Source organism: Taurulus bubalis, assembly GCF_910589615.1.
Source record: "Taurulus bubalis genome assembly, chromosome: 3".
NCBI lineage: Eukaryota > Metazoa > Chordata > Actinopteri > Perciformes > Cottidae > Taurulus > Taurulus bubalis.
Window position 1 is genome coordinate 29,256,233 of NC_136591.1, and position 15,975 is coordinate 29,272,207.

Sequence of the window (15,975 nt, forward strand, 5' to 3'; positions counted from 1 at the left end):
TCTAAACCTAACAGAGTAATTGTGTTGCTTAAACCGAACCAAACTGCTACTGAAAAGAGAAAAATAATATTAATAGAACCTCCCAGATAATAATAAGTTAACTAAGTGAAAACTTATGTTTCTCACAGAACTCTAACCCCAATCTCTTGGGTAAAAGGCCTGCATTTGGCCCAAAGGTCCTGCATTTGGCCCATTCATCCACCACTACTCCCTACACATACTACATCTAGTAGTAACGGTAACTAAATCTACTAAATCCCATTGGCTCGCTAAATATTGCTAAATGAAGTAGCATATTCAACTTGGATGGGTGCAGTGTGACTCATCCCACGCAATTCAAATAGACCCTCAATATTCAATTTCACATTCATTGGAAAAATAAAGTGTGTGTGAAGGAGACAGAAGTTGTGAAGTTTTTTTCTGTTGGATTAAGAGTAGGCTGTATGATGTATCTTTCAGAATGATGTGGAAATGAGCACTGCAGCAAAACAGCTGACTGTACAATGTTTTCTGAAATTCAGCACAATGTTGGAAACATTAACATAATGAAAATATAAGTATATCCAACTTGAAACCAACTCTAAAAGCTTCCTCTTTACATTTGAATAAAGTTTTTCATCTGATTTTCATGCCAAATCAGTTATGTATGTAAACTGTGGGGTTAATATGTGGTGGTTGGATCAGAAATGTATAACTATGTGTAACTATATACTGCCCCAAGTTCAAGATGAACAATCAAATATCGTAATGTTTTATTGGAAAAGAAAGAAGATGGATTTAGCTATATATAAATAAATTAATATTTTTTTTCATATTTGGCATAAAACAAGATAAAAGAGAACAGCAAGAAAACATGAGTAGAACAAGTATTTTTATAGCACTGTGTCTTTAATGAGAAGAAACAGTAGGATGGAGACAATAACTCGCTTAGAGGAGTGTTTCTCTAACTTCTCACTAACAACACTTGTGATTTGAAGACACTTGTGATTTGAGCCAGTATAGCTGGACACAAGACAAACAAATAATCATTAGATTCCATCAGTATTACAAGAGGGGCCCTCGATCAAACCTTTTTTTAAATTAAATTTAGCTATTTTAGACTTCATTATATCAAGAGCATTGTCTTGAAACTGAGATCTAGATCTTAGGTGTCAAAAAGTTGAAAAGATAATTGCTTCCTCACATGTATGAAACATATAATTTATTGCTAATGATGGTACTTTTAACATATATAGCTTTTCCAACGGAAACTTTCTTTCAACTGTCATTTACAGATGAAATATGGACTCATTTAGCCTATTCCAAGCATTTAGGAGCAGTGGGCTGCATTAAAGGGAACAAGTTGAGGGTCAGTGTCTCAATCAAGAACAATTTGATGGACAGATGGATATATATATATATATATATATATATATATATATATATATATATATATATATATATATATCATTATGTTATATATATATATATATATATATATATATATATATATATATATCATTATGTTATATATATATATATATATATATATATATATATATATATATATATATATATATCATTATGTTATATATATATATATATATATATATATATATATATATATATATATATATATATATATATATAATAAGAGCCAGAGATCAAACTATCAACGACAACCAGCTTTACCCTTGCAATTCTCATATTATCTTAAATGAAAGGAAAGCAATAATCCTTGTTGTAATTTGCATTGCCATCAATTTGAGTATTTTAGTATTTTCCTTACACCCCGTTTATTTTTGGGGCCTCCTGAAGGTGTTCTAATTGGCCCTGTAAGAGCCACAAGTGTATATGTTGGTTAATTGAAATTGAAGGAAAATGTATAATTTACTTAAAATGTATAATTTACTTTCTGAATTATGCTCATTGTGTAGGAACTACGTAAAATATATTGAAAGACATTTATGTTAATGACTGATGCTCTCTCTTCGTGATTTAATGAAGTCATGATGCAAGCAGCTGCAAAACAAAGAGCTGCATTAGGGATGGGAGCATATCGTTTTTCTACCGTGTGACAGAGTTTATTTATTTGTGTATTTAGTTAACTATTGCTGCATAAAATAAAGACCAAAAGAAAAGAGTTAAATGATCTCCTGTCATCCGCGTACTAAAAGGAACTCACTGTGTGTGCAGCTCTTCAACGGCTTAATAACGAATAACGCCGACGGAACGCCGCTACAGGCCTATTATTTATAAATATGTCCTTGGTATTTTATGTACCATAAATCCGTGCCCTCTCTCACTTTAGGTATGATGAAGGTCAAGCTGTCAATGTTGATTCCAGGTCTACGGGAGGAGAAGCTGGTGACAGGGTGGGTAATCACTGCTGAAATATTCATATACAGACACGTGTTATGTAATATCACAACAGCCATGTGACAGTGTTCATTAGAGTGGATGGCGTTATTGCAGGCAGCAGGGACGACAGAGACTGAGACAGACTGTGGATGACAGGTCACAATAGACGTATTCTTCTCACTCTATGGAACAAATGTGTCCTTGAAGCAGCAGAGGAGTGGATGTTGACCAAATTCAATCAGCAATTATTTTGATAATCAATCGTTAAAGGGATTTTTTTTTAAACAAAACAGCCGCACATTCTCTTGTCTTACTTCTCAATTGTGAGGATTTTCTCCTTTTCTTTGTCTTGTGTGATAATTAACAAAATATCTTTGGATATTGGATTGTTGATCAGACCAAACAAGACATTTGAAGATGTCATCTTGGGCTCTGTGCAATAGAAAACTGGCAATTTTATAAAAATGTATAATTGGAAGCCACTTGCTCATTAATACTGGACATATTTGTATACAACTGTAGTTTGCTACTGCATAGATAACAGGTATACCTTGTTTTAATTGTGCACATGGAATTGGCAACATTTAGTAAAATAATAATAATAACTATGGTTTGAGTATGTAGATGGAAAAAAGTGAAATAAAAATCATACTACATGCATACTACAATTTGAATTATTTTGTAAAATGTTGATAGACTAGCTGCAGTCTATCCACTGCAGTGGATACAGTGGAAGGAGTCTCCAGCTATGCGCAGTATCAGATCTGTGAGGCTGCACATCAGTGCTTGGGGCTAAATGCTACATCAGCATGGTAACTGTTATAAAATAGACGTAGTCTCTGTGACCTGACCCATAGGTTTCTGAAGAGCAGTCGTAGATGACTCTGGCCCTCACCATCTTGGCAGTGACGACCCTGTCTTAAGAATGGGCATTGCTTTCTTTCATTTTTAATAGGCATTCATTTATTTGACAATAGCTCTATTGATATCTATCCATCCACATTTCCCATTAGAATTAAGTTAACATTTTAGTTTGTTCTTGTATGTTGCCAGTTTAAAAAAGGCCCCATCACTATTAGTAAATACAGTTTTTGTGCTGCTAGAATACAGTATATTACAGTATAGAAATCAGGACTGTGATCCTATGATGTTAGCCAGCCATAGTTTGACAGATCTATAATTTCCCCACTTAGACAGACAAGTATTTGTAACCTCTCAGATACAGATAATCAATTCTGAAATTAACCAATTCCATGCATAATGATGTTAGGTTTGACCCACAGACACATGGTCAAGTGGCACAACTCAACTGTATCAAAATGTCCAAAAGGTCTTATAGGTGAAGACACATGCACCAGAACCAACCAGTCAGGTTACCACTCTGCTCTCTTACTTTCCCAGTGATATCTTCTTTACTGTCGGCCGTCTTCTCATCCTGAGAAGCAGGTGTATCGCACTCACTGGGTTGCAGAAGCAAATAAACAGATTCACCACTAATTGGATTGATGTTTGGAATAATTGTCAAATGACAGCAGGAGCAGCGACTCAGTCACAGAGGCAGATAATGTGAAAATGAAAGACTTTAATTGAATGTCAGCAGGAATCTGGAGGCTACATTGAACCTCATGTAATGAGATGTAGGCAGCTGAAGGGCACCCCTCTCAGGATGCGGAGGGTGGGGTGCAGACTGGGGCAGACGGGAGGGTGATGGAATGACCCCTGTCTCCCTGGAATTGCCTTAATGATGTCCTCATATCACGGCTTTATGTAATGTGCTCTCCAGTAATGTTTAGTCAGCCTTAAACACCCCAAACCCTGCCAACGGTGCAAGACATGACATGACACTGGGTGAGTGTTTGTACTTATATGTATATATATATGTATACGTCTGTATGTACTATATATGTTGGGAGTTATTTTTTCACGGGTGGTCTCAAAATCAATGTACATTGTTTTACAGGATAGGTTGAGGCGATGAATCACAGCAAAAAACATATTTTAGAGATGCACAACAAATATAGAATGACACATATTATGTATGCTGGGATTCCCCGTCTTCTTGACTCATGTACTCTCAGATAAAAGTCTCAAATAAATATTGCAAAGGAATTTACTTTAATAACAAGTAAATACAACTTTGCAGTGTCACATGATTTACAGTACATATAGAGGTAGACTCTGGAAATTCCCAGACTGCTGTGGAGATATGATTTACAGACACCTATTTTAAAGCCACAGCGCATGAATAAAACCACAATAACATCAATATCTAACCTCCTTCAATTCCTCCTTAACTTCTCCTCAGTAGTCACTATTGAGAAGTTTAGTTTTGCAGCAGTGTACTTTTTGGAGGTTTCCAATCTGAACACCCACACGATTCAAAGTATATCGAAGCTTTGACTTCAGTGTGGACTTACCAGGCTCTCCAACATTGCAGTAATGAGGGTCTAGGCTCAGTCCCCAGTTCAAACCGCCGGGGGTCTGAAACTGCCACCGGAGAATTTTGTCTGATGGTCCAGTGGCTGCAGGATGTGATCACACTCGTAAGGATGTATTGGTGATTACACAGTGGAGGATACTCAACAAACTGACCAGTCTGCAGCTGATGCCCTGCAGACCAAGGGCCAACACAAAAAAACACACATGTGGGTCCCGGTGTTGCCTTGATGCACTGGGGAAAGAACGGTCACTGGAGAGTTGCATGGAGAAAAGTCACAGCTGGATTATGTTTCTATTCTATGCGAAAAACATTTTTCTCATAAAGTGCTTCCTCCTTTGAGGGCGGCTTGTCAATTAATAACACATATAGCCTTAGCTATAGCCTTATATATCTTATTTCTCTGCACCATATTGTTGTCCAAAACTATCCAAACACATCCATGAGCAGCATTGTTGCACTGTTCTTGCATTATGATAAACATGGGTACTGCAGTTCATGGTTCATCCCACATACGCAATCCTGCTGAAATAATTTCTCCAGCACCAAATATGTTAATCCACAGCTGAAAATAGTCCCTGACAAATGCACCTGTGTCTGTTTGAGTAACAACTGATAAAAACTGCAGCATCCAGGAAATGACTGAGACATTTTTGTGATTAAAGTAAAGTGCTTTGGTAGCAACCAATTAGGAACCCCCCAGCCATATGACTAACTAATAATAGTATTTTCCTGTTAAAAACAAATGTATAATTGATAATAGTTTATCAATTCAATATTTCACTATTCACTATTTATCAATAGTTTATACTTTATTTGATTTCCTAACTTACATATATATATACTGCAAACAATCAAAAAGTATTTCTAGGGGTATTGCTGCTTTATAATCCTCTTTACCTTCCAAAGAGCATTTTATGAAAGGCCATATTTTTTATCAAAGTGTCATGGATTAATTGATGTATTGATCTGGCCGAGGCCTGCAGCACTCCCGTTAGTGAAGGGAGGATTTATGCGGGCTCAGTCACAGTCGACTTGACTGACCTGGTTATTGAAGCTACAGCTATTTTTGGCCTAGCTCACGGTGTGGAACGATTGAAGAGATTGGCCAGGATCTAACAGTCAAGGATAGAGCAGGTGAAGTGCAGTGCAGATGTCACTGATTTTACATTTGTTAGTAAGGACGTGTGAAATACTCAATGAAAATATTCTTTCATTACTCAAAAGTAATACAAAATAAATTCTACAGTAGAGCAAAGCTATGGACATAATGTCGATGACTGTGTGCAAAAGAAAGCATTTGTTTGGGAGGATAAATTTACAATAAAATCTTGTTGAGATTGAGTTGACCTCTTCAACGTGTCCTTGTAAAACAGTGTCTCTGTCTCTTACTGACATACAACGCATCATGGAACCACTGACTGGAAACCAGTGACACTGAAGGTCTTAAAATTTGGCCCCAGTCTGACTTTCACTTGACATTTAGTCTTTCTGCATCAAATCATCTTCATCATGTTCCTCTTTCAGCGTAGACACACATGAGATTCACTACACACATACGACACACATAAACACACAATATGTTTTTTTTTTACTATGAAGTTTAAAAAATGGCTTCTGGTTTTGCCCTGATGCACAAGGGAAAGATAAGTTCAAGGAGCGGACGTTTGAGAGTTCCATGGAGCCAAAACTAACAGCTGGGTTCTGTATACATTTAGTGGTGAGTCATGTTGAGAGTTTTTTTTTTTTTTTGAAAAAACAAAAACCTTCTCACAGCAGTGAATGTGAATAAATATCAGGGCTTTTTACCTCCAGCTGCTTTGCTCAAGAAGCTCAGTGGTCACCAAAACAAAGCTGCTATAGTCCGACATCATAGGAATTTATCATTTTACTCCAAAAAGCAATTAAGTTTATGTTATGTCCACTGAGAAGTGACCTCTCTAACATGTGATACTTTTTGGCCAAGTTGTGGCCAAGTTTTAGTCAGCAAATATATGTATATATTCATTGCACAGCTCAAGGTGGTATCTTAAAATATTCTTTTTGTGTGTAATGCATTTATTCATTAATTAATAATGATAATGAACAAGGGAAAACAGCAAATCCTCAAATTTGAATGTTTGGCATGCAAATGGCTTAGATGATTTATTGATGTATTTTATAATGTACAGATGCACTAGAGCAGTGGTTCTCAACTGGTCTGGCTCCGGGACCCACCATCACCCCTGAATGACAAGCCACGACCCAAATCGAAGAACATTCTCAACTTCTCCAATTTATTTAATGAAAAGATGGTGCATTTTTAACCTGAGATAGTACAGAAAATGTATGCTAACACAAACACAAGTTTAATAACCAAAACGAGCAGCTAGTGGCAATGATAGAGAGGGAACTATTCCCTTTTACACTCAATTAGCTGCATTTTAATTAAAAACCAAAAAGGACACAAGGTGTTACAACATACATAACTATTCAGAATCTTCAGCTATTTTTAAACAGACTCAACAGCTTTCATGCACAAACTAAAAAGTCCAACAACTAAGAAGTAGTTTCAAAAAGACTCAAATTACCTAACTTTAACTGAGAATACACACTCACCGAATCTATGACAAACACTTTACTATGGAACAAGTCACTGTCTTAAGGAGCAGCTTTCCACTAACTCAAAACAAATTAAACAAAAGTGGAATTCAAAAGGATTCATATATACAACATTAACTTCTCTTGTGATTACCTCATCAGTAAATACTGAAAAACATTGTGCTTTACAGAAAATTAAGCAGCACTCAATTCTCAATTCTCAATTTTTCCTGTCATGCAGGCAGCGCCATCAGTTGTGAATTTTATATTCAGTAGGCTGTTTAATTAAATTATCCTAAAAACCCAGAGTCTCCCCCATATCAGGATGGTTTGACCCAACCTGGCACACGCTGCTGACAACATGGAGGACAAGTGCAAAACCAGTTGAAACCAGAGGCAGCAAAATAACGACACTCCGCTGCATAAAAAAGTCCTTTCAAAATAAAACCACAGGATAAAAAAAAAAGAGAGAATATTTTTTTTTTGTTGCTTTTTTTTTCAGGCAAAACCTGCGACCCACCAGTTGAGAATCACTGCACTAGAGTAAGCAAAGGTAATTTAATATGCAATAATACATTTTTTATTGTTTTAATGGCATCGTTGTTTGTTGATCAGGTATTTGTTGATCAGTTATTTGTTGATCATATGTTAAGGAATTGAGTTAGTTAAATAATAATCTATAGGAATTACATTTTGGGGGCTTTAAGACTTTTTGCTGTATAAAAAGATGATGAAAGAGCAGATATACTGTATTACCGCAACATGCTGATACAGAAAAGTTGTACATAATGTCTTACCACTGCAGTTAAATATAACAAAATTAAAATTTGCACTTTGTTCACAGTAGTGGAAGTATTCCAATCTTTAAAGAGTGTTCAGTAAAAAGTACAATGTTGCCTCAAAAATTAGTAGTAGAAATATTAAGTATGGCATACAATGTAAATACTCAAGTACCTTTACAATTGTAGTTAAGTATAGAACCAAATCCAGGACAAATGTTTTGTTCATTTGAAAAAAAGATTTGAAGCTGAAAAATCAAGTTTTGTTGTTGAACTTTGACAAATTCAACAATGTATTCGAAAGAAAAATAAGTGTATGACAAGTTTTTTGGAGTTAAATATAATCTTGATTCAGTTTTGTTTTATTTTTTTTAATAACATATATTTTTTCAGTTTTCAGTAACAGATTTCTTTTCGAATCTTTTTTTCCCCGGGTTCAAATCTTTTTTTCAGATTCAAATTGTTTTTACTTGAGTAAATGTACTTCGTAACAACCCAAAGCTGGTGCGATCAGTATGCTTTTTGCAGTGAGGGTTAAACTGGAATTCACACAATGTTATCTCTGAGATGGGAGGCAGATGGGGTGAATTTGGGGTGGGTGGGGGATCCGCCAGTGGGAGGGAGGGAGTCAGGAAGGGGGGCGTGGTGCTGAATGAACAGCTCCCGGCTCATAAAGTCATCAGAGAGCTCCTCTGCTCCGTCAGAGCAGCACAGCCATGAGCCAGCCGAGCTCCCCGTCCTCCAGACCCGCGCCCACACTCCGCCCGTCCCCCTGACACGCACCACACCACCATGAAGAGGCAAAACGTGAGGACCCTTGCGCTCATCATCTGCACCTTCACCTACCTGATAGTCGGCGCCGCGATCTTCGACGCGCTGGAATCCCGGGAGGAGACGACCCAGCGGAGCAAGCTGTACCTGTTGAAGGCGCAGCTGCTGCAGAACTTCAACCTGTCCACGGAGGACTTTGACGAGCTGGAGAAGGTGGTGCTGAACCTGAAGCCGCACAAAGCCGGGGTGCAGTGGAAATTTGCCGGCTCGTTTTACTTCGCCATCACTGTGATCACCACCATAGGTAAGACACTGAGATCATGTCGCGGAACTTTGGTTTTGGATTTTTACTGCAACCCCCCAAAAAAGAGTTGATATTCGGTTTCTGATTAATTTGAGGTCAGATTCATGACTGTCTGTATGTCTGTAACCCCGTATGAAACACGCTGCTAGCCAGCTGTTATAACATCACATCAAGGCTAAATCCTAAAATGAACATTGTAGCAGATACCACAAACATTTACAAGTAATACTTATAGGATCATTATATTAGTATGAGTAATACAGATTGAAGATAATCATGAACTCAGTACTAGCCCACAACAGGTGGCAACACATTCCCATATGCTTCAATCAGATATCCTTTCTTGATTATTATATATTCACAAAAGTATCAATACTGCAATGTAACAAATTGCATTACAAATAAAAACCCTCCATTAAAAAAAGCATTATTAAAATACTCATCATGCAGATAAATGCAGCAGTGAGTGTTTTATTATTATTTATTAGCCGGTATTGTTTTAATGCTACATATCATTTGCCTGTTGTTTGTTTGCTTCCTGTCTTGTATATGTCTACTGTGTAGTTTAATCAATAACGATGCATCTTATTTTATAAGATCACCATATGTTTTTGTGTAAAATCTGACCCCGCAGTAGCACACCTGTCTGACGAATATTTCAAAATGTATAATAAATAGAGAAGTATAAATGTAAATACTCAAACAAAGTATACATACCACTGATACTTACTTCAGTACAGCAGCTGAAGACAGAACACATGCTTATAGGTACATAACATAATATGATGTGCTATAATGATAGCATATATGAAATACCATACAATTGCATATTAATTATACACTCAACAGGTGCACTCCTCCAGCTGTATTTTAATAATATATCATGAAACGATTACACCCTAGGGCCTGATAACATTGCATTAAACTTCCTATTTATAGGATATTATATGATTATAATGGCGACAGCAAAGAAGGTTAAAAATACCATACAGTTGAAACCCCTTTATTGCAATGTTAACTTTGTGTGTATTACTTCATGCAGACTCCACAGATATGACATTTTTTATGTAACCAAACAATCATCATCAGAGCCTTTTATACTTGAGCATTGTAATGCATTGTAGCATTGAACGGGGTTGCATCAAAGTCAACATTGCAGGACTATTAAGGACAAGCTTCTCTCCAAACACAAAATGCTGCTGCTCATAACTACTAACTAACTAAGGGTTGTTTTTGGAGAAGATGCTCCAGGAAACTTAAAATATGAGACACTCATTTGCCTCTTCTAATGTGCTCTTACTCATTATCCCTGCTCCAAAAGGTCCTGCAACACCACAAGGCTCCCTGCTCTTTACTCCCTTTATCACACAGCCCTCAATCTGAGCCTGTTTGTTATTTAATTTCAACTTCACTCTGCTCTTTGCAGAACACTATTTGCATGGAGCTACAACTCAAGGCTTGATTTATTCAGACATGTTAAATATAAGAAAAATATTCTTTGTCCGTTTTAAGTTTCCACCTTTGAAACAGCTATATGCTAAGTTTTGCCAGCATCAGCGTCCACTGTGGCCACTGGTGGCAATTACAGGCATTTAATTTGAATTAGCCATCATAAACTACTGGTCACAACAGACCAACTAAGACTGAAGTGGCAAAACACTTGAGCGTATAAATTCCGCTATGTATTTGTAATAAAGAGATTGTGTTTTTATTCTTATTAATGTCTCACAGTCTCACTTTAACATCTCCTGTCCTTATCAGCTCCTATCTGAGTCTTCCGTTCTCCTGTGTTTAGTGGCCGGGGCAGTCGTCAGTAGTGACCTGTGACTTGTAACCCTATCAGATGGAGGCGACTAATTGTTCACTAACCCAAGCCCGGGTGTCTGTAACCGCATTCTGTAATTGTGAGCCCAGAGGCTGCTCCACACAGTGATTGGCGTTTCAGCCTGCCATTAAGTATTAATGACAACACCAGACCCTCGCTGTTCCGTTGTCCTCCTGGCACACAACATTAACACTGAAGATATTGTACGGTACACTCAATATCACGCAGCCATGACTTGCAGTGAGGTCCACATGCTGAGGCACAATATGAGGGTGAACCTTTGAAGCTTTTATTTGAAGCTAAATCTGAGTTTATACATGTGATGTATTCATATTTTTCTCATGATGAAAGAGAGGATACAACTATGTATGTCACCAACCAAAGTATAAGAATAGACATGCACCTCTTAGTTCCTGTTATATTCTTTGAAATTAGTCATAAAGTAATTTTAAAAATGAGGCCTCAGGACATTCAGATCCAACACAGGACCCCTCAGAGACCAGAGTGGTAGAGATGATGTGAAAACATGACATGGTGTTCTCTGTATAAAAAAATCAAGTAAAGCGGGAGTAGCAAGTCAGTCTGAAGCAACTATTGTGAAATTCATATTGTATATAACACATTGGGTGTCCATGCGAGAACACATCCTTTCCTGGGAAGCTATGACCAAATATACACATTTCCTATTTCTAAAACGCACAACCCCCAGTGGAAACCAACTGACACAAGACAAGATCTGGCCCCAGTGCGCTCTACTAATAATTTAACATAAGTGAAGGAGGGAGGCGAAACCACAATCAGTCATCACTTTCCACAGAGGAAAGGGGAGGCAGAGGGCAGGGTGTCTATTTACTCACCAAGTGTGGAGGAGGGGGAACAGATGTGACGTTTGGGAGAAACATCACAAGGGGAAAATAAATGAGAAAGCACTTTCAAGATGGAAGGAGTAGATAAAGGTCTGGGTCTGAGGAAGGTCTCCTCCTGGGTACAAACTCAACGAACCACCTCCTGGCGTGCGTATCTGGTCATCGCTGCATACGCTAATGACATACTGAACTCATCGCCCAGGCTGCTAGTCAAGGTCAACTACAGACCACATAGAGGACACATGACACATTGTCTTAAATAAGACATGGCTCATAACTTATTTTTGTTATGAGATATGCTGGATGGCATCTGATCAGGGCAGTATCATGTTGAGCTATTCTCCTTGGGCAGCTGGCTTGTGCTTTTCTTTTTCCATCACACGTTGACATACATGACATTTTACGTAAGTCACAATATCATATCACAGTATGTTTACACAAACTTATATAAGTCAAATTACACACACAAATTGTTTTACTTACTTATGGGAGTGTCAAAACATGGCAATTTGCAGAAAAATAATCGTCCAGTATTTGTATATATATATATATATATATATATATATATATATATATATATATATATATATATATATATATATATATATATATATATATAATAATAATTCATGTTGACACATTTGTGTTTATTACAGTATTTTAACAGCAAATTTAAAAGGGTCGGGTCACACAAATCTAAAAGAAAATAATCTTAGTTTTTTATCGCTGTGCCTAGCCAGGCAGTCAAATATAATGGAGGTGGGTGGAATTTTGTTTCTTGCAGATTTTAGCAGAACTACTTTCTAGTCTTTAAAAAAAGCATGTGCTCTGGGGATTACCCATATTAATAAGGACACTGATTGTTGATGACATTTTCAAATAATAGTAATTTCACTAAAGGGAGTTCCCCGACAACCAAAACAGTTCAATGTCACCAGGAGTAAGTGAGACACTATGTGTCTTTATAATTTGGGTAAACTAACCCTTTAACTACTCACTGATCTAGTTCATTAAAATTGTGGGGAATAAATCATGCAACAGATTACTTTTTGGCTTCTGACCTATTGTCTAATGTCTAATCTCTGAAGTCATTATCCTTCCTCTTTGGCTCATAAACATAACTTTTTTTCCGACAGGACCCTTTAAAGTCCCCATATGGCTGTGGTTAGAGTAAAAATCCCTCCTGGATTTTTATTATTGTGAATCACCTCTTGTTAAATACTTTATGTTCAAAGATCATTTGCCATCTCGCAGATTCGGTAGACATGACCTCAGTGTTTTCCATAGAAGAGCTCATCGTTTGTAGTCTGCGAGACTTCATAGAGAGAGGAAGTAACAAATGCATTCATGGCATGCAATCCATACAATTCGCTATAATCCCACCAGATAGCATCCAGTCAGTGTTAAAGCCTTGGACCCTATGAGGAGAATCTGCTGGTTGGTTTGCAGGCAACTCTCCTCCATCATTTTAAAAGTGGCTTGGATCAGAGAGCTGAAGCCCTTCCAGCTCTGGTTTAGTTGCTCTGTCACCAGCAGTGCATCAGTTGTTGATGTACTGGAAAGCTACCAAGTGTGGAAGCACATTAGTGTGCAAATGTGCAGCAGGCCTTCGCTGAAAAAGCCCAGCAAAATCCTCTCTGGGTCAGTGCATCTAATGTTTCTATATGTGGACCTGAAATGAATCAAATAATGTTTATATTTTCACGTGGACTTTGATTTGGCACCTGACATGTGAATCATTTACAGCCGTTGAATAATTAGAGGTCAGATCCTGAATTATTAATGGTAATTACTTACATTAGTATCATCATTATTATTCAGTCAGTTTAAGTAAGTGGTTGAGTGCACCAAGAATATAACTCTCGCCAGCCACACGGACGCCTATCGTCACCAGACAGACAGACAGAGGAAGATGGACACTTCAGCACCTCTCAGAGAGCGTCGGCAAGGTGACAGCTGCATTGCACTCAGTCATCTAGTGATATATTGGCATCATTAGTGAGACAATAGAGATGCTTCTATTTGGTTTCTCTGTATGGGGTGAAAGTGCTTTCATCTAAAGCATATATCACACATATCGACGTATATGTGCTTCGGTTACGCTGGAGCTTTCGTCAAGTATAATCACATCAAGCAGAATGAAGACCTTTCGGTAATCTGTCTGTAATCGAGGTGGATTGGAACAAAATGTCGTCCAGATATTCATGGTTCCCAGATGACGAATTCCTCCAAATTTTTTCAAACCTCTTACTTTTCCTCTTGGACCAGCACGAGGTTCACATTTGTGGTTCAAAGCCACACAGAGACCCGTTAGGCTTTATTCTTGTTTTCTTAAGTTCCCAATGCATTGTTGTTGTTGTTGTTGTTGTTGTTTTATGATAAAGACCAGAGCTCAGCTACTTATTGAGGTTCTTCTATTCAGAGGAACAAGCCAGGAAATACTTCAGATTTATTTTTTCTTAAATAAAGAAGTGATCACAAAACAAGTACCTGAACTTACAAACAGGGGATAATACAAAGTAAGGTGGACGACAAAAACAAAGGGGAACAATAGTAATTCATCTTTAACATCTTTAAGATCACCAGTGCTCTCAGTAGTCATGTTCCCATTTGCATACTTTCATGCGCATTTGGAATTATTGCATTAGAAAAGCTGAATTGAAATTGCAAAAATGTACAAAACTTGGGGTGGTTTTTGCCTTTGTCCAAAAACTGTTGATGAGCTTAGTGGATTAGGGAAACGCCTTTTCTGTAGAAGTTCTGACACAAGGAACAATGAACTCAAATAACTGATCAGCTGCTTCTGCTGGCGTCGTCTTTCTTGGATATTCTCATAATGTGCAAATGCTTGTCTTTGTCTCCGGACAGCATGACTCTTGGCCAATACTAGCTGACGTGAAAGGACTATTCAAAATTGCCCAACTTGTTTTGTTTCCACATGGCGACCGCTACTCCTTTTCCTCTGTTTGGTGGATTACAGACATGCTGAGCCTATAGTGCCAACTTCTGACCAATCTTCGCTGGAGCCCAGTTTATTTGCTCCAAACCAGATGATGGAAAGGTGCTTTATCTGCACTTTTATTTTTTGTGTGCAATAATTGATTGAACATTTTCTTGACAATTGATTGGAAACATGGCTACTGACACCTCGAAAAATTCAGTATTTAAAATTAATAAAAAATGTATTAAAATTGGAAGTTCTTCATGCAACCTATCTGTAATCAGCCAGAGCTGTTTCAGTTTACAGCTTAATTGAATTGGGGATTTGATCCAGGCCCTGCTGTGTAGCTGCTGCTGTGTTTTAAGTGATTTGGAAGATACGGTAACCGCAACTCTCTCTGGTGCTTGCCTACAAGGACCCGTAAAAATACCTTGCATAACCCAATGTCGTGCTTTGCAGTGAACCACATCGTGAAGACACACTGAGATGTAATGTGACATGAAGCTGTTGTTGTAAAAATTACAATTCTTTTCAAAAGAAAAGAAAGATAGCCCTGTTTGTTGTTGTTGTTTTTTTAATTACATAACATACTTCAAACATGTTTTAAGATCTCAAATTCCACAGGACAAATTGTACATTATATTTTTGTGCATGTTTACAATATGTTAATTATGACAGAACAGTGGGCAGTCATTGAGTCAGAGCGGCCTCGAGCTGAGAGGATGACGAATGGTTGATTGACTCTTTGTGTGATTTGCCCCTCTTACAGTTTGTGTCACTGAGGTTACAAGAAGATCACAAACTTCCAAATAAAGACGATAAGTGTCGAGCTAAGTTAGACACACTGGTCATGGTATAAAGGAGGAAGGGACGGAGGGATTGGCCCTCCAGGCGTAATTTGAAACAATGCTGAGCAAGTTGACATGCTGGCATGTGTGGAAACTCAGAAATAACCCAGAAATGTAAATCTACTGTAATGATTATAAATGTCATCGAGGTAAGAAGTGTCAGGTCATGTCAAGTGTGCTTCTCTCTGGATGGAGTGCTCATCCACCGCTCATTAGGGTCGTTGTTTACAACCTTTTTGGCTTCTTACCGTGTGGAATGATACATTTGCCACATGGCAACAATT

General features: G+C 37.6%; 1 protein-coding gene across 1 annotated transcript in view; it reads left to right on the forward strand.

Moving 5' to 3' along the window:
- Positions 1 to 8,928: 8,928 nt before the first annotated feature.
- Positions 8,929 to 15,975, forward strand: part of kcnk3a (potassium channel, subfamily K, member 3a) — a gene marked incomplete at both ends in the record, with an annotated part of 30,684 nt that continues 23,637 nt past the window's right edge. Inside the window, one exon of the mRNA XM_079214709.1 lies at positions 8,929 to 9,211. Within this exon, the coding sequence (XP_079070835.1) occupies positions 8,929 to 9,211 (283 nt within the window). The remainder of the gene's footprint in view (positions 9,212 to 15,975) is intronic.